Source organism: Pocillopora verrucosa, chromosome 6 (genome assembly GCF_036669915.1).
Source record: "Pocillopora verrucosa isolate sample1 chromosome 6, ASM3666991v2, whole genome shotgun sequence".
Lineage (NCBI taxonomy): Eukaryota > Metazoa > Cnidaria > Anthozoa > Scleractinia > Pocilloporidae > Pocillopora > Pocillopora verrucosa.
The window spans coordinates 3,533,500-3,560,904 of record NC_089317.1 but is presented as its reverse complement, the minus strand read 5'-3'; the positions used below and the strand labels follow the sequence as shown (position 1 = coordinate 3,560,904).

The following is a 27,405-nucleotide window of genomic DNA, read 5'->3' as shown; positions in this document are numbered from 1 at the left end:
ATGATTATACAAATAATGATTTTTGCCCTGTGGTTTCCTGTTGAAATCTTTACTGCCGTTTTTTTTCCTCAGTGTGTTATGGATCACATAGATTTTAAATTTACTTGAAGTTTAAGTGATATCAAACTTCTGTAGGTTGATAGGAGTTCTGACAAGACCAAAAAATTTTTTTTCACTAATGGATTTTGATACACATTGTAACAGTTCAAAGCCAATTTCCCATGGGTTTTGAGTGATTATACAAATAGTGATTTTTGCCCTGTGGTTTCCAGTTAAGATTTTTATTGCAAGTTTTTTTTTCTCAACATGTGTTGTGGATTGAAATTTACTAAAAGTTTAAGAGGTATCAAACTTCCATAGGTTGAAGAGAGTTCTTATAATATCTCTGAAACAAAGACTTTGTTAATATCAAGTTGATGTACAGTTTAAACCACAGCTTCTGCAATCAATTATTTCTAAATAGCAAAGGTTTGAAAACTTGCAGTAATAATATTTGATTGTGTTGTCTGATTGTCCGGGTTAGAGAAGGCCTGGAAAGGACTGCTGTCGGCAGTAAAGACTGATGATTTGACAACCTTGGTGGAAGTCACCACTTGTGTCAAATGATTATGACTTTATGACTTCCACTTGTTATGGATAGTGACTGTAGAAATAAGTATCATTTTCTGCTAAGAATGTTTTGTCATGCTGAGAAGCATTCCATGGAACATAACAGAACATTTCATTAGGTCATGTAGTCATGATGTAATACCTGTCCACTGAAATAGTTGTGTTGTAAGTTTCCGGAATGTTCTAGAATACTTTATAAATGTCTATAAGGACTCAGTCCTGTAGTAGAAGTTGTTGTTGTTGGAAGTGAATGACTGCTTGGAAAGCTATACACAGAGAGAGAGTGCTACTGTGAAGATTGTTTAACTCAAGGATACATAATCTCACATACATAATCTCACTGTAGCTCCAAAGCATTAATACAGTAAATCTCAGGGTTTTTTAATACCTTCTTGATGAGAAACAAATTCTTTGCTCAAGAAAATGCACTGATATATCCATGCATTAGATTTGGTTGTTTGGTATTCATCCTTATTTTCTAACCAGGTACGAGGTAAGGACAATGTAGGAGCCTGACTATGGATTCCATGGATCTGGAACAACAGCGAGGAATAACCATACAGGTTGGTACTAAGTAACAGTACTATGATTTATTTAATAAACTACAGTTCAAATGTATGTCATTCATATAATCACAGTCATATATTGATCACTAAATGGATTTATTACAAACCAACAAAATGACCAACTCCCAGTTGGCTTGTTATAGCCTTGTAGCTCAGTTGATAGAGCATTGCACTGGTATTCCAGAGGTCATGGGTTAAAATGTAAAGGCCTGAATTTTTTACAGGTGTTGTTTTCAGTGCTGCTTTATTATTGTGAATTCAAATATATGATATTCATACACATGTAACCACAGTTGAATTTCAGCCTGGCTAGAGAGATCTTTTTTCAATCTTTTTAGAACTCCCAAGAAAGTAGAATTCAAGGTCATTTAATTTGCTGTAGTAAATAGAGAAACAAAAATCTCAGGAATATACAGTTCGGAGATTATATACATGGTTGCCATAGCAACATTGCTACATCTTTTTTAGTGTGTTCACAAGGCATAGTGAAGATGTTATGTCTTAAATACAGTAGAAATTCTGGTGTTTCAATATTATCTGCATAATGAAATAATATTCTTTGTATACTTCAAGAAGATACAACTGTATATATGTATGTTGTTTTAATCTGCAGCAACATATGTCGATTGGAAGGATACAAACATTAACATTATTGACACACCAGGTGAGTCTATCAACCATTTATTCCCTAACATCAAGATGTATATTCTCCTTACAGTTCTTTATACATTTCTGAAGGTACTTTTCTGAACTTGTCACAGCTTTGTTACAGAGTATCCTACTGTAATCATAAAGGATTTACGGTTTGAATTGTCATCAAAAACAGATGAACATGTAGTTATGATGTTTGTGTGTGCGAAAAGTAAAAGCTCTTGTCAGCAACATACATGTACACCTGTGGTGAGGTGGGAATTTTTATGAGTCCTTCTTCAAAGGTTCAAATGTGTGAGGGATTGCCAGTTAGGGGGAGAGGGGTTTTGAAGCTTGGACTTATGTGATGCTGAAAAACCAAATTATGAGATGAAAGGGAAAATTTCTCATTGATTTTTCAAGGGTTTTTTTTTTATTGTGGCAAAATAACAATACTACATTACCTTGCATTACTATGTTAAAAAAAGGAAAGAAAAAATTAAAAAAAAAAAGGTTAAACAGTTTTTTAGTTTTAACTTAGGACAGCAAGGTGTAAGTAATATATTTAGCACTGTCAGTATCTTAAGGTAGTGTAGTATTTAGATTTTGAATGGAAAAAAGTGCCTCCCCTTCTTTGAGCAGGTTTCCTAAAATTGTTAAGTGTGCAATTGTTGAGTGATCATTTTTGCCTTATGGCACTTATTTCTAATTTGAATTTGTGTTGGAAAAATGAGTACAGTCCAAGCACTGTGCTATTATTAAAAATAGTTTTGGATAATTGATTATCAATGCAAATTTTTACATCAACACCTAAATTCCTTCAGAGAGGAGATCATATCTGGCCAAAATTTGAAAAACAAGTGAAGCCCTTGGGTTTTCTGAAAAAATCCCTGAGAATGATTGAAATGATAAGGTCTACAGAATGGATGATAGGAGGAAAGAATGTGGAAGTTTTTTTGTCGTGAAAAATTTAAAACCCCTGTACTAAAGAAGGAACAAGGTAAAAATTTATATAGATATAAAAAATGAGAAACAGAACAAAATGTTTGCAAAAAATGACCTGAACAGTGTAGCATTAAACATGTCAACTGTGAGGCCACAATTGAATTCCTATGACTATGGATTGGATTGACACTGAGATTTTCAAGAGTTGACACAAACAATGGAAAGATCATCCACTACATTTGAGAAGATGCTTGTTACATTTTCATCTGTTTATTTTTTTTTAACTATTACATTTATATGCTAATTTTTGATATTTGAAAATGACTTGGGGAGGTGAAAAAATTGGTCGTTTCTATTGCTGATTTTTATTCCACAATGCATATCAAAGGAACTTCCTATTAGAAAAAGTGAAAAATTATTTTCCCTAGAGCAAAGTTACAACGCACTGCAGCCTTCACCCAATTGCCAATTGGTTTGGAATCTGAGGTAAAAGGAGTCATTGACCTTGTGCGATGGAAGGCTTATCACTTTGAGGGAAATCATGGGTAAGATTATTCATTCTTGTAACTTCTATTTTTTTTTTATTTAGCTGTTTAGCCAATCACAAGGCTAGAAATTCAATAACCCTGATCCAGCTATTCTTAAGACGCCATAACTTGCGCTAAAAATCTCCCAAAAAATTTAGCTGAAATATGATAATTGGCTCTTTCATTGTGAAACAACTATTGATGATTTAAATTATTAACTAACAGGTTCAAAGGGGTAGAAGGTGTCACCCCAGAAGACATGGTCAATGAGTGTACAACAAGAAGACAGGAGCTGATAGGTACATGTACAATCTGAGTATTTTTTCAACTTATAGCACTTGTTGTGTGAGTCATTACAATGGCCAATCAGAACAAAGGAAAATATCACAGGGAGCCAATGGGAACTCAACATGAAATGAAGTAAAATTAAGCATTGGAAAATGCTATTGATTAAGTCCTGATTATTTCAAGTTTTGAATTGGATTGGATGAGAGCTCGAGAGAAAGGGGAAAATCTTCTGGGCCAATCTCCCAACAAATGTCAATACAACGCTGGGTTGAGATGAGAATAAAGAAAAATATCAGTGAAAGGATTATTAGTTGATCCAATACCAAATTCTTTAATCGTAAGAATTGTCCATCATAAGAATTGTATGGCAAACAGTAACAAGAATTACTTATTATATTTTGGCAGTCAGAGTGTTAAAGTGCTTAACCCTTTAACTCCCAGATCAAAATTGTAATTCTCCTTACTGTCAACCATACAATTCTTATAATGTTAGTTCTAAGAATTTAGTATTGGATCAACTAATTATCCCCAAATTGATATTTTTCTTTATTCTCATCACTATCTGGTTGATATTATATTGATATTGTAAGGAGAAATTCTGTCTTGGTCACTCATGGGAGTGAAAGGGTTAAGTGAAGAATTCTCCAATGATTGAACCCTTTAACTCCCAAGATCTGATTGTTAATTCTCCCCTCCAGCGGTGTAACATTTCCTTGTAAATTTGTTGTGAGAACTTGGTGCTAGATCAAGATAGCAGCTTCTGCCTGATAAGTTTGATTCTTCTCATTACCTGTATGCTGATTAATGTATGGATATTATAGGGAGAAGTTTCATGTTAATCACTTTGGGGAGTCGGAGGGTTAATGAACACCTTGTAAAAGTTACCACTGACTGTTGAACTCAAAGGAACGTTTTCATCAACAGTTTTCAAAAAGCTGTCATTACTATCTTTTTACCTATGTAGTATTAGGTAGCTGTAGCAACACTACAGCCCCCTTTTTACCGGCAGTTCAATAACAAAGAGTTTGCACCATTCTGCATGACGCTATTTTTAACTTCTGTTAAGTGCTGTGGTTTGTAATCATTAGAAACTGTAGCTTATGTGCATGACACTCTTGCGGAGATATTTCTGGAAGAAATACCACCAACGGGGAAACAATTAATTGTATGTGTTTTGAAAATATTAGGGCTGGTGTATGGATTGATGGATTGAGCTGTATTTTCGACAGATTTCCTCTCTCTTTATGTTGCGCTGAATTATACGAGCATTTTGAGTGGTTCATGCTCATGAATATATAGGAGGACAGACGCACAGATTATATCACCGTCAACGACATTTTGCTTTTTTAACAGATAACACAAATAATGTTGATTCTAACAAGACCATTTGTTATTATCAACTGAGTTTATAACGTAAAATTGGCCACCGTTAATAGTTTCAAAGCTGACGTTTCGAGCGTTAGTCCTTCGTCTGAGAAAATGACGAGGGGCGAACGCTCGAAACGTCAGCTTTGAAACTCTCACCGGTGGCCAATTTTACGTTATCAACTTTTGTCAGCTTTGAAACTCTTGACGGTGGCCAATTTGCGCTATCAACTATTATCAACAGTTGATAATACCGAATTACCTTGTTATACTCTCCCACCGACGCAACACCACAGTTTCTTTCGAAACTTACGCTTACTAGCTTACCGGCTGGATAAACAGCTGTGAAAAGAATGAATTTAAGCATAAGCTTTATTTCTTTGAACTTCGTTTTGTAGAATCCGACATAAACGCCTTGATGAAGATGGCTCTGCGTGAGGTGGCTTTCCTTCCTCTCGGAGTCTTGATCGTCTAATGGAGATGGAGAGTTTTCAGCGTTAAGGTCACTGAGGAGAATTACAATACCGCGTGGTGGGAACTGAGGACTAAGTACCAAGGAATGGAACCTGCTGTGGAAAGGACAGAAAATGACTTTGATCCCTGATGCAAATAACACATTCCAGCTAATACACCATACATCAGGTGGGTAATGTACCCAGTGGGAAAGGAGTTGATTCTGATCCCTTTCACAGTCGACTGCCGGGAGAGGGTAGGGAAGGCCGGAAGAGAGTTGGGGTCAGGAGGCCAATCTCCACCAGCAAGTTGTAATAACAAATGAAAACATCTTTGCATGCATATTTACATGCAGTTGTTTGGAAAACGTCAAATAACATATTAGTATAAACCACACCGGTGAATTGTGCTTTTCGCGCGCGCTTATTGACTAGTTTGGAAGTGAATAGTAATTACTATTCACCTCCGAGCTGCTGAGACAAAATTGCGCGTCAAGAGTAAATTTCTGAGCATTTTCCGGTATATTGAAAGAAATAAACTAATTTTCTTGTATCTGTGTGATATATGCTAAAACAAATATCCATCTAAGTGTCGTTAAAAATGATATATATTTTTCTCGCCGCTTCGCGGTTCGGTAAATATCCACCACTTTTCACCTCCACTTCGGCGAATAATTGTTAACTATTTCGCTATGTGCGATCCTGATGAAATGATTTATGAAATGATTTCGAGACCGTATATTTTAGTTTAACTGATTATATTTTCCGCACCAAAATGTGAGTGGAGGAGAGAAGGACTTAAGCCTCTAAGCCTCAGACTGGAACTCAAACCTTTAATAACTCGAACTCCCCTAATTCGAAGGAATTCTCGTTTCCCCTCAGGTTGGTAAGTTTTTAAAAAGAGTTGCTCTTCATAGCTCGAACCATGTCATCACCGGAGCCTTGTTTGCTGCGCGATGGAAATTTTGAGCTCATAATCTGCATGGTTTTTTAATTAGATAAATAAGAGTTTGAGAGAATTGATAAACAACAACGAGGGAAGGATGAACTAAAAGGGAAACAAGGGTGACTGAGAATAAATTGTTTCCCTTTTTCAGTGTTCAATTAGTGAAACGTTGCCTGATAGTAAACGGCGCAGAAGAAGCAGCAGACTGAGAAAAGGAGAGAGGTATGGGTCTGGTGTTACACCAATCTCCTTCATTAAATTATTGCACCTCGTTTTTCTGAAGAGAGGCTCTAGCCCAAGAAACTGTGTTGGGTAGGGTGTTTTTCCAATGGATGTGTCACCAACCAAATTTAATTTTTTTTTAATTTTTATTGCTCAGGTACTTTATGAGCTACGTGCTACAATTCCAGTTCCACAAGGCCGCCTGTGAGGCAGCCGGACATACGGGACCTTTGCATACCTGCTCCATCTACGAGTCGAAAGAAGCGGGAAAGAAGATCGGGTAAATATTGACAAAGATGTGTTACTTTTTGCTGATATGCTTGTTCCTTCAGCTTTTGCTGAACCACTGTTGTACTGATAAGTATGAAAATATTTTCATTTCTTCTGAATGTGATACTTATTTTCTCCTGGATGTGCGAGAGCAATGGAAGTGGACTGAATCCAAATCAAATAAAAATTTTGTGGTCGGCGCGCAGTTTTAGAAAAAATACAATGTACGTCAGTGTACATTGTAAAAAGTGTAAAAAAAAGTAAAAGTGTCGTCAGGATCAGTTCACGAAAATTAACCGCCTTGCTATGTTATTTTTAAAATATTTATAAATTATTGCTTTGATATGTTAATGTTGTTGTTATTATTATTATTATTATTATTGTTATTATTACCATTATTAATAACTATAAATCTGAATTTCATAGCCCGCACATGAAGAAAGCAATTAACGTTTTGTATTGAATGGTGTTTCTCTCCTTTAATCTATAGGGATATGCTGAAGATAGGGAAAAGCAAGCCTTGGCCGGAAGCCCTCAAAAAACTGACCAGAAGTGAAACACTGGATGTTGGCGCTCTGTCGGAATACTTTGAGCCTCTCCGCAAGTGGATGGTGGAACAGAGGAAAGAGCTGGGGTACACTGAACCCGGATGGGACGTAGACGTAGAGGCCGGAGTATCGGCCGTGCTTCCCACACTGTTCAACACTGTCATGGGTTCTTTGATTGTGACAGTTGTGCTCTTTTGTTAGAGATCTTCAAAAGGCCTGGACCTGAGGCCATGATCATTCGTGTGCGTTTTCAGGGTTTTTCCTTTTTTTAATGTAAGTTGCTTTCGTAATAAATCAGCAATTGAAATTGTCAGTAATTGCTTTTCTTTTTAGTTTATCGATAATCGTCTAAGGTTCCTTTACAGTGCAGCTTTCGAACAAAAAGGTCGCCGTCAAACCAAACTTTGCCATACATAATGATAAAAAACGAGGTTTCCTTTTCCTTATGCAAGTACCAGCTTTGATTAAAAACATTAACAATCGCCTCGAATCGTAATTTTGAAAGCTGTCTGTCGATTCATTGTTTGCTCCGTTGCAAATTTTCCGGTTTTTACATTTTTGCCGTAGGTTTTTCCTTTGCCTTTGGCAACTTTGCTCATTTTTGTGTTTTCCTCCTCAACGCTCCACTGAACGATCGAGATAAATGAAAAAGGTGAATAAAGGGGGTAAGTTTCTAAAGAAACTGTGGTGCTGCGTTGGTGGGAGAGTATAGCAGGTAATTTAGTGTTAACAACTGAGTTGAAAACGTAAACTGGCCACCGTAAAGAGTAAAACAGCCGACGTTTCGAGCGTTAACCCTTTCGCCAGAGCGATCGCTGTGTCTGGAATGGGTTATTTTTCCCGGGAAATCTTGATCCATCGTCATTGGCCGAATTTATACTAGAGACGAGTTATCCGTCAGAGACGAATCATCCGTCTCAGACGGATAACTCGTCTAAATATAAATTCGGTACTAAGACGAATTATGGAGCAAAATTTGTCTCAGGCTGATCCGTCTGTCAGCACGTCTTCACTGTAACCTATTTTAACTTGGTTTCTTTAGTTTTGCAAGGTTTCCTGGGATGCCTATTTCAAGATGGCGTCCGGTAAAGTAATCGTGCCCTCGAAAGCAATCACAAAAAAGAAGGAGAAAGCAAACAAGAAGTTGACTTGGACAGATCAAGACACGGACGTCTTCGCAGAAGTTATATATGACTCACAATACAGAGGAAGTGATTACACCGTTGGTGTAATCACTTCCTCTTGTCGTCCTATCTTGAGCAAGATTAGCGAGAGAAAAGGGTAACATGAAGTTCATTAAGCTATTTTCCGGCTCAAACATACGCTTGACAGAGGATATTCTTCTCTGATATACTGCCATATCCAATGCTGTTCTTTTCGATTTCATCAACAAGGCTACGAGAGCCGCCATATTTAAGCTCTCGCCAGGCTTCCACTCGGCTCAACACCGAGACACCCGTCGTGAAACTCGCGAACGATTTATATCTAGACAGATTATTCGTCAAAATTCGTCTTCGGATTTATACTTGGACGGATTATCCGTTTGACGGATGATCCGTCTAGACGGATGATCCGTCTCTAGTATAAATCGGGCCATTGACGCCCGGTCAGGAGGTCCCAGGGCGAGGTTTCCTGGCATGGCGCGAGTTGTTTGCGAACCTCTAGGAACTTAAATCTAGCATTTGATTTTGGGAGGAATACAACCACTCTGAACAAATTTATAGGATATATAGATTTGACCGATTTTTGTAAAATTTCGCCAAAATATTCCAGGAATAATCACAAACGAAAGTGCGTCGGGAATTTTGATATTTGAAATATTTATCGCGTGGTGTCTATTTACGCAACACACCTCGCATATTTTAGCTACTCCAACTTTAAATGCCGATATCTAGACAAACAATCAGAATGTCGAAGAAGCCTGACTAAGATTATGAATAAGACTGTGCAGCCAATTTGCTCGTGTTGCGGCATCCGATACCCGATAAATTCAAAGGAAGAACCTTCGGTCGTTTCACGCCTTACCAACTCCTGACACTTTCTTAAAAGAAAAGTCGCTTAAATTATGTTTTTATCGTAAACTGCAGTTATTTAGCTTTCTTCTGATGTGTCGTTTGCTAGGATTTTAGTAAAAATAATGCGCGTACGAATATTTTCCCGAAGGACATCTGCAAACCTGGGAAGTAGCCTTAAGCGTCTCGGCACGAGCTTTTCTACGCCCACGGGAGAGTATGAGGCCTGAAGCGATACGAGCCGGTGAGAAGTCTGCAAGCGGTTTAGCACTTTTAGTGTCAGACCCCCTCCCAATGGTGGAGAAACGCGCGTCCGGCACCATGAAAAATTAGGGATTCCTCATATAGGCTACTCGATATCAAACCGTTTAGGGAAAATATTTTCAAATGCACAGCTGTTGAAGGCAAGCCAAACAAAGTTAGGTACATTGCCTATATGACGAAGTACGAAATGTTGACTTCTAACCTGAAAAAGACTAACATTATGCAGTTAGATCCATGTCAAAAGTGATTGAATGGTAATACAAATATTAACATCTTGTTTTAATTTATTGAACGCCGTCACGGGATGGATAACCACAAATTTTCCATTGACGTCGTTTGTCATACTCGATTGGAGAACACAAAACAAACAAACGACAGAAGACATGATGAAGAAGACCGCCGCACGGCCTTTTGTTTATTGGATGAGGTTTTTGTGATATCTAGAGTAATCCGAAGGCTGAGGTAGGGGTTATCAGCCGAAACCGAAGGCTGAGGCTGATGTGGCGCTATATCGAAGGCGTTCGTTGAGGGTAACAGTACACGGTAATTTTGGTCAGCGGGGAAATTATGAAACCCGCGAATATTGCGGAAGCCCGCGAAAGGATGACATCTAAAAACTGAAGGCGATTTTCTATTAAGACACTAGAATGCTTAATGATGGCGGCGACTAATCAATCTTCTTTAAATAAATCGAAGATTGACTTCCTTGAGGAGAACCTTGAAATTTTTTTTGTTGAAAACCAGTACTTCTTGGGTTATTTCGATGGGAAAAGAGACGAGTTCGAGGCTATGCTCGAGAGGTTTCTTCTTATTAGTTCAACATGCTTTGTAAAGAAGGCCTTGCACTCAAAGGAGCTAAATCACAAGAGGTTTTCGAAAAATGGTAGGCAGTTTCTTTTATTTTTAACTGATTTTTTTGCCTTTATCAATTCTGTGTGGGCCTTGTAGAGACTTGATCTTTTGACTGCAATTTTTGTGGAGTGTTGAATATTTAAAAGTATTTCATATAAAGGAAAGGCCTTGGAAAACACTCTAAGCGCGTAATCTAGTATACAGAAAGACTTTTTCAAATTATGTATTTGAAACGTCTCCCACTTTTGAACACAATGGCAGTAATGTACCGATCCAATTTTTCAGCAACCGTTTACCATCCTAAGTAATGAAACTCGGCATTGGGTCAACAAAGGTGAGAATTCCTTTTGAAAACAGAGTTTGAAATATAATAAACGTACCAGTAGTACTCGATTTTTTCATAACCCGCGAAACTGTTTCTTTTTTTTAAGTATTTTAGTAGAGGAAGCCATCGAGCTTTTCGCTTACTGAGGAAACAAAATCGGTAAGGTCATTTACATCCATTTTTTTTTAGAATTCCCCGTAAACGAAGGGTGTGTACAATTCCTGAAATTCCCATTCGTTCTTTCACGGATCATTTGACGTTTCAGTGTTGACAAATTTTTCGTATTACGTAAGTAAAAAACATTGAACTTCTCTCAACGGACTCGACGCTGCAAGGAGAATCTGTCTCAGTTATTGGCGCATTGATAACCTAGTAAATAGTTCAAACATACTGAAAACATTTTTATTAGTTTTGGTATATCTTTATCTGTGAGCCACATCATGTGAGTAAACAAAAACAGAGAAGTATAGGTTGATGGCTTGCTTTCATGAATCTAGGATTTCGGGAATCGCTATAAACTACGCGATCACGCATTTGATAATATTTCTTCTTCTCCTAATGATTGATACTGGAAGAAAATAGTAACGGTGTCATGCTATTTTATGTGCCTGTTATAAAAAAAATTTGTATTTGCATTTAGCTTACTGGCAAAAATACCGTGAAAATTGTTCAAAAGAAATATATCTGAGCAGTTATTTTATGAGAACCACGAAATACTTTAACAAAATCATGAAAATGCCGCAGGACCTCAAGGCTCCTTAGTTCATTTTTCAATTTTTTATAAAAATTTTTAAATAAAAACTAATGAGCAGCAGACAGCAACAGATCTTGTCAACTTAGTTTATAATCCGACCGGTTTTGTCTGATCACACAGACTTGACCAGGGATTCAACAAGATGAACAAAATTAAACCACTAATATACTGAACGTTTGCTGCATAAATCACGTTCAAATTGGTATGTGAACAGCAAAAAACGCACAAAAACAGGAAATGATACGCAAATCCAGCGTAACAAATTAAGCAATGTTTATTGTTTGTTTGTTTTGTTTTGTTTTGTTTTGTTTTTTTTTGGGGGGGGGGTCACGATTTAACGTTAAATCGTGAGCCTTAAAAATAAACATTGCTTAAGAGGCGATCTCTGTAAGAGCGGTCCAGGGCATTTCGCATCGGAAAAAAGTTTTCCCTCAAACTTTGTCCAATAAACTATTTTTGGTAACAAGTAAGTAAAACCACATTAGTTTCTGGAAATACCTCAACATAAAATTTTTAGAGCTCTCAAAAGTCAAAGCTACAAAAGGCCCTTTTTTGACCTCTTGCGACATCGAAAATTTCAAAAGTTGAATAGCCCTGTCCTCGTATCACACCGCAGGCAGCAAAAAATATTTTGTATTCTTAAAGCGTGTGATATATAAGGTGTAAAAAATGCATTTCAATTTTGATATTCGTTTATTCAGAGGCTCGTCATAATTTATTTAAAAACACTCGTAAGACAGCTTTCTGAAATTGGTTAAAAGTACTCTTTCTTTCTCGATTGATATTGCTCAAGTCCAGACCAGACCATTAAAATCTCCACTTGATTTCTGCTAATAAGATGTTTGGCTGCAGAAAAATATAAAAACATCTTGCACTTATTGATTTTCTTCGCCGAGGTTACTTCGAACTTTTAGCGATATTGCTAGCGTGACAGCCGATTATGCAAATTAGTTCATTGAGCAAACTCCGACCGTTTTATGTGAGTAGCTCAATAAATCTTAGATTTTAACCATTTTAAGTAGAAAACATAGTAGGACAGAGCTTTAAAACCACACCGATTAGTACTTTAAGAATTTTTAAAGGCCAAAATTTGACAAATTTTATTATCTCGTGACGAAAGACGTCAACAACAACGTATCGAATATTATAATTTGATTAGCGCTCGCAAACCCTTCTTTAAAAATTTGGTTTCTGTTATTTCATATTTGAGTTCTGATGGCTTACGCTATTCAAACCTGTATGAACATTTCAAAATTAAACTACAGGATTCTATTTAGTGTAACCGGCGATAACAGCACACACTGAAATACACCATGACCTGTGACTCTGTCACGTAATTCCATCGTGTAATTGTCCTGCATACTTCTCACGTCTAAATAAAGCAGCGATTTCTCAGATTTCTCGCTGAAAGGGAAAAAATTATATTTGGTCGTCACATCTGTCTGCATAACAGTCTCTGTTCATAAGTTTGAAGAGTTCTTGTAAAAAAAGATATCGCATTCGCATAACGGGTGGACGTCATAACTAGGTTGCATATCAACTGCACTCCGAAATAATTTCCTCCATTTTTGCAAGAGGTGCTGCATTTGTATCTTGCATTTGAATGCGAGCTCAAAATGTTCGCATATGTCTCTTAGCATCTTGACTTTGGGACTAGACAACCTTGCTTCTCTTGCCAACGAGCACACATCATAGATATCAAACATGATTGGATGTTTCAATCTATCTCATCCATTACTGTTTTCCTCGCCTCTCTCAAACACCCTTCGTCTACATCAGACGCAGATGCTTCTATCAAGTGGTCGTCTGCATCACCCGATTCTTGTTGTATTTTAGATCGCTGTTTAAGGCACAATCTCGAGAAGAAACCCCGAATCTGTATGTTGGATAACCACTCTGTTCTATCGAACATTCTCTCTCCATCTATTGTGCAAGCAGTTCGCATATCCTTTGCTACTTCTCTGGGTTTGGTTTCTGCCAGTGTCTCATCCGATATTATTTTTATAATTTCTGTTTCAAGTACTGCCTGACGTTTTGCGAAAGCCGTTCACTTGCACCGCTCTTATGAAGAGCCCATCCCATGGGAAGCTTTGATGTACTTGTCAAGGGTTCTGTGGTCACTGCAACCAGTTCAGTCGAACTTTCACCCTCTAATGACAATGACTGAAAGTGATGAACCCACTACCTCTTCACTTTGTCATAAAGACTTTAAGTCATGCTCGCAGGCACAGGACTTACATGATGAACTAGCTAGTTCGGCCTGGGTCTTAAAATCTTCATCGCAACCAGGTTCAGGGCATTGATAGGAACTACCGTCGTTGCCATCATTGCTTTCTCCTGCTGATGCAGTTCGTCGAGCAGTAGTGGGGAAAAATGGAATCTCCTCCACCAGATCTGTCATTTTTTCTGTGGAAAAATTGCAATTTTAATTTTACCGAATAAACTTTCCAGGCCCAACATTAAACGCTCTCCAAACGCGCAGGCCCTCTTGTGTAAGTTGCTGAAAGTGGCAATCTTGATATTGTGATAGCAACCTAGTTCATCCGATCTTAGAAAGGCCTTTTTTATTCCTGAATTTCGTAACTTTATGGTGACAAAGAGATTTTCTAGGACTGACAGCACTGAAAACCAATCTTTTTTACAGCTGTTAAGAAGGTGTACGTATCAGGTTACTTCCAGGCTTTCCTCCTGTCTTACAACAACGCTACTCACATGCCAATTGATTTCCCTCTTGGGAAACCATTCTGCTTGCTTTTCCCGGAACTTCATCGCTATGAACTTCATTGTCCAGTCAACTATTATATATTATAAATGCTTCATCTCCCTCCTGCAAACCCAAACACAAACTCAAACTCAGAGGCTTCACGAAGCAGAAAAAAATTGTTAGGTTAATATGTAGTTCAGATTGACGCTGGAATAAAATATAATTTGTTAAAAGCTTCTTAATAGACACTCTGGTCTTTTTGCTTTATCGTTATGGAAATGAAATGGGTGTATTGAAGAAAACATTCAAGGAAAGATGACACCTGAGCCATGGGGTAAAAAATGCGGGGTAGAAAAGTTAATTGCTTTTAATAAAGCAAAATGGGACCCACCTACGCCAATTGTTTCGTAGGTTTTATCGAACATCAATTTTTCAGTCAATACAACGGCCCAAAACCTGAACTCTACGGTCGCTACATCAACGACTGTATCAGCGCCACTTCCTCTACCAGGGATGAACTGACTCGAACTGACTTAATAACCGTTATCAATTCATTTCGCCTGGCTCTGAAATATACCTGGGAAATTCCCGACACTTCTTTGGCTTTTCCAGACATCAAAATTTCAATTAAAGCCAGAAACAAGAGCGAATGGAATCAATGAGTTATTAAATTTTTTCACTTTTTGGTAATCCGTTTTAACTCTCAATTTTTCTTCAAATTAAAGCCACCTGAAGTCAATATCATATCTGATCGTCAAAACGGCAAAACTTGAATCACATAAGCAACGGTTAAGTTACGTCCGAAGCTGAATGAAAATTCAACGCAAGCAGTTTATTCAGCTGTACACAAAATACATTAATTGACGATCGAAGAAACGTTTAAGGGTACGACATACAATACTTACTAGACAAGCAATCAGGCGTCTTTGAGTTCCAACTTATAGGCAAGCGAAAAATTTTGTGAACAGGTTGATTTAGTGTTTTGTTTAACTGGAATAGAGTAAAGCTTGCGATCGAGGATAACTTTCGTTTCTATATCCTGACCTCAATTTCACGCTTTGAGTGTACGAGTTAAGAGTTATATTCCCACTGAGACAAACATTTGGTTAAATCAGTAAAACGTTATACCCTAATGTTCAAATGTTTTGCTGCGTGGTAGCGAATGAAGAAACCAGTATTATGGCTGCTTAAACAGACCTGCAATCGAAGTTGAGTTTTTGTAATGAAAGATCCTGTTAAAGCGTAGATATTTCGACACAAATTATGTAATTTCTATAATGGAATTTTTAAGGTAACCAGTTGTTCTTTCTGTTGTGACAACGTTACCTTTTCTTGACCATAAAGCGTTGACCTGAGGCTGCTAGTGCTGTAAGTTAAACTTAAAATTTAAGTCCCAGTTAATCAAGTTACATTAAACTTTTTGACTCTCACTTTTTGTTACCAATATGACGTTGACTAGCATTTGCTTTGGTTAATTTCCAATGTATAAAAAGAAGTAATTGCTTCCAGCCAAAAATAGATTTAGCTGAGCGACACTTAGATAAATCATTTTCATATAACCTAAATTGAGAGAACCAATAAGAACACTAGAAATGGTTAGTGAGCGCGTACGACTTTTATTCTGTTGGGACTCAAACCTACCACCTTCCGTTCATTACTTCAGACACTCTAACACTTACATACAGTAGACTTGTGGCAAGCCAGCTCGATTAACTATGTCCATGGAGGTAAACTTCCTGCATATTGCAAGCATATGATTACTGATATGTGATTCTTACTCGTAATGCTGCATTCATTAGATTTCTTACTCCTTTTACTACTGCTAGGTATTTTTGATCTAACTGAGCTTATCAATGAAATTCGCCAGCTGTACAAGACTCGCAAGGGATGGCTTCCACCGTCTCCATGGTGAGAAGAGTTTCAGTTTTTTCTTGGCAATATTTTTACAAGGCTCAAAGTGGTCAGAAGAAAGAAAACGAGAGGAGAAATCACTGACGTATTTGTTGACATGTCGTCAATACTAGACCCGTATGAAGAGTGTTCAGCTCCGAGAACAGTGTTGATTGAAGGAGAACCTGGTATGAGAAAAACCACCTACTGTAAAAAGTACGCCTACGACTAGGCCACCAAAAGGCAAGCACCTCAGGGCTGCGGCTCCACAGCATTCAAAGCAGTATTGTTGCTTAAATGTCCAGACATCCATTCTGATGTTTGGGAAGTCATTGATGAGCAGCTTCTGCCCCGAGACATCGATGAAGAAGTCAAACAACAATATCATTTTATTGATATTGGATGGATTGGATGGGTTACCATTCAGTAAATTGTCGATTTTTCCGAATTAATTGATGGAAGATTACTCCACAGATGCCACATAGTTGCAACAGCTTGACACGAAGCTGTAAAAGAGGTGAGAAAATGCTGTGACGCGCTGCTTCAAATCTAAGGATTTACTAAACACCATGTGAGAGGATTTGTCACCAAGTACTTTAAGGAAAGGCACGCTTTAGCTCAACTGTACTTGGATATGGTTGAATGTGTCTTGAGAAGATATAGAAAAAAAAAGGGAAGACCGGACAGATCTTTACAAACCGCAATTGAATCGCCTTGGGTTGGTAGCGTTGAATGGTTTACTTAACGACAAATTGGATTTTAATGAAACTCAGTTGGGAAACCATGCAAAAGAGTTGACTGAATTTGGATTTCTTGCGTAAATTTTTTCAAGAATTCTTTGCAGTATTCTTCATTTGTGCTCAGATTCAAAGCAAGGAAATTAGACCTGACGAACTGGTTTCCGATTTAGCCATGAAATGCGATGAACAAGTCGTGGCTCTCGTAAAGAGTTTAGCAAATGAACGAAAATGAAGGCAGTGGTTGAAAAGTTGTATTAGAGGCCATTAACGAATGTAAAAGACACTGAGTGATTTTCACTCACGGTTAGCAAAGTCTTTTGGAACTTGTTTGAATCTGACCAATTTGAATTTGTATTACAATGGTATTGGTGGTGCTGGTGCTACATCTATTGCTGAGGCCATCAAAGTCAACGAGACGCTAAACCAATTTGGATTTGTCTGACAATGGTATGAGTGAAGCCGGCGCTACATCTATTGCTGAGGCAATCAAAGTCAACTAGACGCTAACAAAATTGAATTTGTAGAGGTAATCACATGATTCGAGTTCAATTTGGAATAAATAAGCACCAGACTATCAAAATTTAGTTATGTGAAGAGTTTTAGAGACCAGACACTTTATTTATCACCGGGGGAGGGACGATTCATCTTCCTTCTTTTTTTTTTTTTTTGTTTTGTTTTGAGGGGGGAGGGGGATGGGGGATGGGATTTACATGGTTTTCAATGAACGGAGGCTGATCAGTTGTCGCTATCAGAGTTTTAAGGGGGACTATAGAAAACTGACCGCCAATTGACTGTCAATAAGGAATCATAAGTATATTATGGGGGAGGCAGGTAAATTAAGTCGTGACACAACCAAAATCCTCCAGCCCCCCCATAGGCGATAAATAATGAGCGGCACCTTACCACATGAAGCTAGTCTTTCTGAGTGTTTGACTCAGGGTTCAATTCAGATTTTATCTTCACTATTTGAGCTTGCACAGATAAATTGCAAGTTATAGGAATAAGGTCAATAATTCTTTAGTAGAGCTTTATGAAGTATTTATTTTGAAAACTTTATACTTTTCCTTTGTAGGCGTCAGCTTAAAAATATATTTGAGAGCATTTATCCTGTAGTTTAAAATCAGTCGCAGAGTTCCTTTCTTTAATCTCTGCAGGGCAATCCGACTCTCTGTCCATGTGTTGATTGCGTACGATATTCTGATCAGGTCCATCTAGGTCAGTCCTTCTCGCCTAGCCAGTCTTTGGACGGGTCGATGATGGAGACGTCAAAGGAACAGACTCAAAGGGTTGGTTTACAGTTTAGCTTTTAGCAACTACGAGGGTCGAAGTTAAGAGTTTCTGGCCGTGTTTTTAAAGGGAGGGAGGGAAGGGGCAGATTCCGGCCTTTAAAAATTTTTAAAACATAAGACGACGAACGCATCACTCGTCAGTCGTTTTGGCAATAAAATGCTATTTGAAATCTGCCGTGCGTGTCTTGTTAAGATGCGTGACCTGTAGTGAGAGGTGGTAGGAAGTGAATCACGCGTTGTTGTGTGGAAGCAACTTTAACCAAAACTCGTCTCCAGCTTTAGGAGAAAAAAAGGTTGCTTATTGTTCATGTGAACCTTTAAAGAATACCGTTGCAATTTTTTTTAAACGATGTTTCTTTCTGAGGCCGAGAAATGCATTGCAAAGTTAGTTTCATTGCGTGATAGTGTTACTCGATTTTAGATGTTATGTTTCATTTGCAAACAATGTTATCTGCGCATGTCATGAACAACTCCCTTCTCTGAGATTGTTAGAATATCTAGCTTCTGTGACTTTCTTCGTTCTCTCGACGGAAGATCAGGAAACAAGAAAACAGATCGGTTTAGACTCACATTGCTGTCCATGAGAAGAGTTGACGCGAAGAAAGAGCAGGTAGAGACAAAATAGTAAAGTTATTCACTCCGTAACTTTAAATTTAACTTCAATAACCCGTTGTTGACTTACGGTATTTCACTCGCGTAAATGCGTATGATTACGAAAATTTTAACACTAGCCTTTGGAAATAAGCGTATGGTGAAGATATACTTGATACATAAGCTACTTTTTTTCTCTTTTCAGGACGATTGCGTAGCCTCTTCACGTACCCCGGGTGTAATTATTTCGTTTAAATCACCATTCTGAGAGGTAAGTAGATTCATGAATTATGAATTGATGCGCACTAAAAGGTCACTTTATTTGAATTTCATACTTTAGTAAGGGTCTGTTTTGGACTCAGACCAGCTGTTTTACTTCCAGCAGTCGTTTCTGATCTAGATTAAAGGGACAGGGAAATGCTTTAGTGAAGATTGGAACACGCAACACGTATCAGTCTAGGAGGAAGTTGCTATTTTCGAAGGCGACAGGAAACTGAAAGCGAAAGCCTTTACTCACAGTTCATTTTCCAGTGCTAGAAAACGACTTGCCTTCTCTAATTCAATGAGATGTTTTCCGAGAACTCGAGTTAGGCATTATTTATCGATGATATTTTTCAACAAAATTATTGTGCCTTTCAATTCAATCTGATAAACCATAGGACATTTGACCACAAGTAATGTTTGGGACAAATCATGCAGTCTTTATATGATTAACTTATTTTCCACAAAATGTGACTCTTATTTGATGCATGTAAGCTGATAAATCTAATAGTGCTAAAACATAATATTAACAGAGAGGCTTTCATATACAGAAAACCCAAAAGATAGGGAATATTTCCATAACAAATAACCACTGAGGAGGGTGGGATGGAAAGAAAATGGCGAATGAGGTTCAGTGTGCATTGAAGGGGCTCAGCATATAGCTTTACTTTACTAGTAACAGGAACCACTGAATAGTCTGCAGATGTTAAATTATGTAACAGCCAATTCAAAGCTAAGTTTCCCAAAAACTATTGAAGTTTTCCTTGGCAATTTGTTGAATGACATATTTACATATTAGATTTCCTCAGTTCCCAGTTCAACCTGCTGTGTTCTAAAAACAGCAAACACATGCAGTATCCATGAATTGAATTATCTGAAGGTTTTACCATTGTAGGATTCCTCTTGGCTGCAATTATTTCGAACAACCCCTTTTCAGCATGATCGAGTGAAACAGCCTTATGTCATCTATGTCTTTCAGATTGTCCTAGAGCTTCTTCAGTTCATTACACTTTTCAATAGCAACAATTACTGCCTTAACCCTTTAACTCCCAGATCCAATTTGTTATTCTCCTTACTGTCAGTTATACAACTCTTGTAATGTTAGTTCAGAGAATTTAGTATTGGATCAACTAATTATCCCTGAATTAATATTTTTCTTAATTCTTGTCACTTATTTGGTTGATAATGTATTTATATTGTAAGGAGAAATTTGGTGTTGGTCACTCATGGGAGTTAAAGGAATAAATATAGCACCTTAAATGGAATTTTTGTGACGGTCAACATCTCTCACATTTGATTAATATTTATTTTATGTTTTTCTTTTTCAGAAATTATTACATGTGTATCATTTTCTGACTGCTCATATTGTGATTTTTTGAAGGCAGGAAATCTTAACAGGGTAGGTATATATGTTTTTTTTTCCATTTTTCCCTCTTTAAATATGATACATATATGTAAGGATTTTTTGTCTTATTCTCATGGGAATGAAAATGTTTATGTTGTTATGTGCTATTCTCTTTTTTTCATGAATATCATTTTGCTTTGAATATGAAACATAGTGTTAAAGTAGGAAGATGGGTCACTAATTAAATTTGCGTCAATCTTTACCCAGTGGTTCAATCCTTTGAATTCATGCTTAAGAGTATAAATTGAATGTTGTCATCCTTCACTAGTGTTTGACACCATTTCTTATTATGTTGCACCTGGCAGCTGAAATGCATCTAATGATTAAAAAGTTGCTTTGGTGGTTACAGGTGTAATGACCAATATAGGATGCAACTGCTCGCTCTAATGCAAGGTTCTGTATTTGTGACCCTCCATATGATTTTTGGGAGAAGGGTGATAGCAAGCTCACAACATGCTTCTACTTAAAAATATTTGTGGTTATAATTATCAACTTCCTGATTAGCAAAAACAAAGTTGGAACATGTGGCTGCGAATGAGTTGCATTGGGATTTAAAGCAGACACTTTAATTACTTTTTTCATGTGGAGGTTACTTTTGATGATGTTTGTAGTATGTTGAAGCACAAAATTTTACTCAGTGCTGGAAAAATTGTGACGATTGTGTAAACAATTCAACATGTTCAAGATATTCATAAATTGCCATTACATATAGCTATTAACAGCCAATTTGTTCAGTTTCTGTAAAAGTATATCTCATCAGATGACCAGAGTGACTTGTAGGGGATGATAAAAATAATGAAAACCATCATGGCCCACATCATTTTACAACTGCTTAAATGGTGAAATTTAAAAATTTTCATATCCAGCCCAATCATGGATTTTTGGAATAAGGAGACCCTAAATTGTTTAAAAAATAGTAATCTGAAAGTTGACTTTGTGGGAAATGGCTAAGAGAGGCTGTTTATTTTCGTCCAATGAAAAGTGTGTGAAAATAGCTGGCACGCTGAAAGATTTAAAATAATTTGAGTAACATGTATTCCTTAAATCTCACCAGAGGAAATTTGAAACTAACAAAACTCAAGACAAAGAAGAACCTGTGGATAAGATTTTTTGCAAAATGGATGTACTTCGTAAATGAGAGCTAGTAACATTATTTTGTTATGTCCATAACAAAAAGTCTTTTTTTTTGTTTTCTCTGAAATTAAAAATCAGTTTTTTTGTCGGCTTGGCTCCTTTTTTTACTTTTTAGGGGCCTAAACTTGAGTGTTGTAAATTACCAAAACCGTGGAAAACACAAGAAAAAAAAAGCGTACTTTATGTTACAGACATGACATTACAGACATTACATTATGGACATTATATTATGGACATTATGACTGCATGACTTTTATTATGGTAATTCTTTTGGGAGAAATAAATGCTACATGCATACCAATTTTGTTCAAATTTATCACATCCAAATTTTCAGTGCTTTTAACTAAACACTAATATCAATAACCATAACAACAACTGTACATTAGCAGTAACAGTGCAATGCTGACATGAGGAGTATAAATTTTCAAAAAGTTTGAGTCTAAGTGTGAATTAAGTTTACTGGGAGACATATTATATTTAGAGTCTGAGTACCCTCTTTTATAATATCTGAAGATAACAAATTAAAATATAACATGCAATGTTTCAGAAATGTAGCTTACAACAAGCGATACTTCAACTTTCAAAGGCCATTGCACTGATAAAACTATAGAGAAAGTTGTCAATTCATACAGTTCAGTGCAGTGTAACTTTCCAAAATAGTATCAACTGGCTTACTAACAGTCAATGAATAGTACTCTTACAAAAAGTTCAGAATAATCCAAGTTTCGTAATTAAAGCAGTGTTTAACTACTGCAATCTGCATTTAGTTTGATCATCTATTTGCAAACATTTTCTTTTCAAAGATATTTAAAAAGCCTCTCAATATGTGGAGCTACAGTAGACTCTTCTCTTGTGGACAATATCAATATTGCTCCTCAGAGGCCAGTTAAATGTTTTCAAAACTTGGTGAAGAAATTTGATTTCAACCTCATTATTAGTAACCCTAAGTGCTCTTCCAATGTAAAACTTGGTGTCACTCTAGAAAACTGTACTGTATCTCAAAAAGCAAGAACCAAAAGACAGCAGAAACATTAGTTAGAGCATGCTCAATAAAATGGAATTGTAAGGAGCATGCTCCATATGGGATACTCCACATACCACAGTTACATGTACACTTAAGTGTGATATTAATGCTTTGGTTATCAGCAAAACTAGAAAAGAGAATTAACCTTTAACTCCCAAGATCTAATTGTTAATACTCCCCTCTAGCTGCTACACATTTCCTTGTAAATTAGTTGTGAGAACTTGGTGCTATATCAAGATAGCAGCTTCTACCTGATAAGTTTGAATATTCTCATCACCTGTTTCCTGAATAATGTATGAATGTGTAGGGAGAAGTTTTATGTTAATCACTTCTGGGATTTAAAGGATTAACTTGTTATTGGACCTGATTAAGATAAATATATCGGTTCTGACAAAGTCAATTATAAAAAGTTCCTAAATAAACAAAAAATATTTCCTTATTTTTACCTATGTAAAAAAGAGTTCCACAGTGTGTTGTCTGTAACAAAAATTGTGTAATGTCCACAACAGGAAGTTTTTAGCTCAAGCTCAAATCTAACTACAGAATAAGGGATACAACTAGATTTTAAAAAAGCTATGAAGCAGCCTTGTTCTTATTATTTTAAATGATCTATGTCTGAATAGTCAATTCACTGGGAAAAAAGTGTCAAGTGAACACAAAAAATTTTAGGTTGATTTTTTTGTAATGTCTGTAACAGAGTTTAACACAAAAATTTTGGAAGCCTTTGTTATAGAAAGAAAGGTTTCTTTTCTGCTGACGGTCAAGTACCCTGTGAGGAATGTTTGTACAAATTATAAATTGAAAACTGTGCAAAATAAGTTTGTTAAGGAAATTAGTTTCCAAAAAATTAGTTTATGAATGTAATGTCTGTAACATGGAATTGCACTCAGGATTCTTGGAATCATGAGGGCACATTTCATTTCGAAGAATGGTATTGAATATGGTTGATGTAGAACCAACATGTTTATTGAGTAAGCTGTAGAAGGAGATGAATATGTAACAAAAGGTTTCAAAACTGAATGCTTATCCAGCTTGTAACACAAGTATGAATGGGTGACTCTTTCTAACAATAGCATAAACAATAACTTTCTATTAAGCTATTGTTTCTTAACTCCGCCTGAACAATTAATGAGCTAGAGTGATATTCCCTGAGGAGGAAAGCCTGCATAATCTATGACCAATCAAAGCTCTCCAGAGTACAGTTCACTGCTATCATAACAGATCAGTATATTTTTTGCTACTGTTAGTAAATGTCGTGAGAACAATTGGCATTCTGCATGATGTGTTAGTGTGTGGTGTGCGTGTTATCACCTTTGTCCCTGAAATCATATGGAGGGTCACATTTGGTCAGCCTTTGTGAATCGTGGTGGTTTTTGTTGTTGTTGTTTTTTTTTTTAATTCTAGTTGACTTTTGATAATTATAAATGCATAAAGGGGGTATAAAGTTTCTAAAGAAACTGTGAGGCTGCCTCAAAGGGAGAGTGTACCAGGATAATTTGGTTTTATCAATTAAGTTGATAAGGTTTAAAAAGATGACATTTTGAGTGTTAGCCCTTTGTCAGCACAATTGGGCTGAGAAACGAATTGTCAGCTTTTAAACTCATCACAGTGGCAAGTTTACATTATCAACTCAGTTGATAATATGAAATTACTTTGATATAATTATATAATGTTGCCGTTAATACCACTTATAACCTCGGGGCACCTGTTAGTGCCCTTATTTGTGACTGTCATTGTCTTTCATAACTGATATATAGTAACTGTTGTTCTGCTGCTTCCATTTTCAGACTTTCTGACTTTACCCCTACTCCAAGGGTTATTTTCTTGAACGGAGGAAACTCTATACAAGGTAAGAGGACTTGCTCCTCTTTTTTTCTCCCATTTTTGAAACTTGCCTTCATTTTGTCAATCTGTAAATAACCCTTTCACTCCCATGAGTGACCAAGACAGAATTTCTCCTTACAATATCAACACAAAATCAACCAGGTACATGTAAGTGATGAGAGTGAAGAAAAATATAAATTTGGGGATAATTAGTTGATCCCATACCAAATTCTCTGAACTAACATAACAAGAATTGTACGGTTGGGAGAAAGGAGAATTACAAATTTGATGTGGGAATTAAAGAGTTAATAATTTATTTGCTGGGATTAATTGTGTCCTGTTTGCATATGTTTAAAATTCTACATGCTCTCATTTCTTTTATATCCATGCGAGTATTAATTATTTTGCCTGGTAAAGTTATGTCAAGAACTATGCTTTATATTAATTACCTATCTAATTATGTTGTGATTGATGGTTGTGATTATGTTTGGCTACAAACAAGTGGAAATACTCTTAGAAAATGTTGCTGAAATTCTGGTGGTCCTTCTGATATACGGCTGGTTTAATTACTGAGTACACCTGGGTTTGTAGAGTGCTTCAACTGTACGTTGACTTATGAATATTAACATTTAAGAGACTCAATTTTGGGTCACTGTCAAATCAAAGTTTAAGCGCCCCTCCTAAAACAGGAATATGGAAGATCTTTAATGCAGAGATCTGGTTCCATCCTTGACAAAGTACATATGGATTAGCAATTATCACCCCATGCTTGCATGTCTTGGGAAATTAGTACATTCATGCAAAGTGTCTATCATAGGTTTTGCCAAGTTAAACCTAACTTAAGTCCTTTAAGGTACCCTTTGGCATTTAGCGGCTACCATGGTGATTTTGCATAAATTATTTTTTTCATGTGGAGAGGTTACTTTTGATAGTAGTACGGATATTGAAGCACAAAGTCTAACCCAGTGCTGGATGAATCACGAAGATCATGTAAACAATCCAAAATGTTCAAGATATTCATAAATTGCCATTACATATAGCCATTGACAGCCAAAACATTTGTGTAAAAGTATATTTCATCGGATTGCAATTTTAACGAGATGGTAAAAATAACCAAAACCATCATGACCTATTCTATTTTACAACTGTCTAAATAGTGAAATTTAAAATATTTCATATCCAGCCCAATCATGAATTTTAAGGATAAGTAGACCCTAAATTGTTTAAAAAATAGTAATCTGAAAGTTGACTTTGCGGGAAATGGCCAAGAGAGCTGTTTATTTTTGTCTAATGAAAAGTGTATGAAAATAGCTGGCATGCTGAAAGGTTTGAAGTGATTTAAGTAAGACACATGTATTCCTTAATCTCACCAGAGGAACAAAATTAACAGAACTCAACACAAAGAAGAACTTACAGATGAGATTTTTTCCAAAATGGGTGTACTTTGTAAATGAGAGCAAGTAACATTATTTTGTTATGGACATTACATAATGTCTGTAACAAAAATTACCAAAATCCTGGAAAAAGGCAAGAAAAAATAAAGCCCACTTTATGTTATGGACATTATATTACAGACATTACATTATGGACATCACATTATAGACATTATGGACATTATGACTGTATGACTTTAATTATGGTAATTCTTTTGGGAGAAATAAATGTTACATGCATACCAATTTTGTTCAAATTTATCACATCTAAGTTTTCAGTGTTTTTGACTAAACACTAATGACAATAACCATAACAACAACTGTACATTAGCAGTAGCAACACCACACTGACATGAGGAGTATGAATTTTCAAAAAGTTTGAGTCCAAGTGTGAATTAAGTTTACTGAAAGACATATCGTATTTAGAGTCAGTACCTTTTATAATATCTGAAGATAACAAATTAAAATGTAGCATGCAATGTTTCAGAAATGTAGCTTACAACAAGCAATACTTCAACTTTCAAAGGCCATTGCACTGATAATACTATAGAGAAAGTTGTCAATTCATACAGCTCAGTGCAGTGTAACTTTCCAAAATGGTATCAACTGGCTTATTAAGAGTCAATGAATAGTACGCTCACAAAAAGTTCAGAACAATCTAAGTTTAGTAATTAAAGCAGTGTTTAAATACTGCAATCTGCAGTTATAAATTTGATCATTTATTTGCAAACATCTTCTCTTTGAAGATATTTAAAAAGCCTCTTGATAAATGAAAGACTTGGAACATTGAAATGTCCAATGCCTTTCAGCTCTTTGGAGCCACAGTAGACTCTTCTCTTGTGGACAATATCAATATTGCTCCTTAGAGGCTAGTTAAATGTTTTCACAACTTGATGAAGAAATTTGAATTCAACATCATTATCAGTAACCCTAAGGGCTCTTCCAATGTAAAATTGAGTGTCACATTAGAAACCTGTACTGTGAGCGTTTATTATTTTGCCTGGTATTTATGTTATATCAAGAACTGTACATGATATTAATTACCCATTTAATTATGTTGGGATTGATGGCTGTGATTATGTTTGGCTACAAACATGTGGAAATACCAGAAATAGTTATCTTAATATAAAAATGGTAATGGCATTGGTACAATTTTGGGTCTGTTCATGGAACTGCAGGTGTTGTATGATGATCAAACAGTAAAGTATGCACTAATTTTTACTGGTTTTGATCAATATTCTACCAAAATGAAGTTGCTGTGATGCACATTACATAGATTATCTACTTTTGAGAGTGGAGGTGTATGATATTCTTTGGAAGCTCTGCAGTTAAGTGTTTGTCTGGTTGCTGTCATTATTGTAGGGCGCTGCAGTGGCTAAGAGAAGTTTCATGCAAGTGTATATATTGACCATTCTTGCATGTGAGTCCTGGTGATTGCATGTATGGAGCTTTTCAGTTTTATTAATTGAAGTAGTTGCCTCAGGGCAGCTAGCAGAGAGTTTTTTCTCTCAGATATAACTGACTTGTGGGCTGTG

The 27,405-nt window shown here is 36.5% G+C and overlaps 2 protein-coding genes across 2 annotated transcripts in view; both read left to right on the top strand.

Annotated features, from left to right (window-relative positions):
• The first annotated feature begins 1,127 nt into the window (after window positions 1-1,127).
• On the top strand, window positions 1,128-7,672 carry LOC131780823 (elongation factor G, mitochondrial). Its single transcript, XM_066168300.1, has 11 exons — window positions 1,128-1,176; window positions 1,789-1,839; window positions 2,002-2,080; window positions 3,179-3,295; window positions 3,503-3,576; window positions 4,654-4,730; window positions 5,409-5,531; window positions 5,644-5,694; window positions 6,480-6,550; window positions 6,708-6,830; window positions 7,311-7,672. The coding sequence occupies exons 1-11, from the start codon at window positions 1,128-1,130 to the stop codon at window positions 7,567-7,569; spliced, it is 1,074 nt and encodes a 357-aa protein (XP_066024397.1). The 3' UTR covers window positions 7,570-7,672.
• A 10,999-nt stretch (window positions 7,673-18,671) lies between these two features.
• Window positions 18,672-27,405, top strand: part of LOC131799988 (NLR family CARD domain-containing protein 3-like) — an 82,242-nt gene continuing 73,508 nt past the window's right edge. The window contains 4 exon segments of the mRNA XM_066168006.1: window positions 18,672-18,808; window positions 18,995-19,060; window positions 20,379-20,449; window positions 24,401-24,462. The gene's annotated coding sequence lies outside the window, so the exon portion shown is untranslated.

Excerpts from the sequence above, each read along its gene's own strand:
- LOC131780823 (XM_066168300.1), top strand. The coding sequence starts at position 1,128 with ATGGATTCCATGGATCTGGAACAACAGCGAGGAATAACCATACAGGTT. Across the intron at positions 1,840-2,001 it reads TAACATTATTGACACACCAG|ATGAACATGTAGTTATGATG; the intron begins GTGAGTCTATCA and ends CATCAAAAACAG. Across the intron at positions 5,532-5,643 it reads CAGAAAATGACTTTGATCCC|GGAAGGCCGGAAGAGAGTTG; the intron begins TGATGCAAATAA and ends GGGAGAGGGTAG.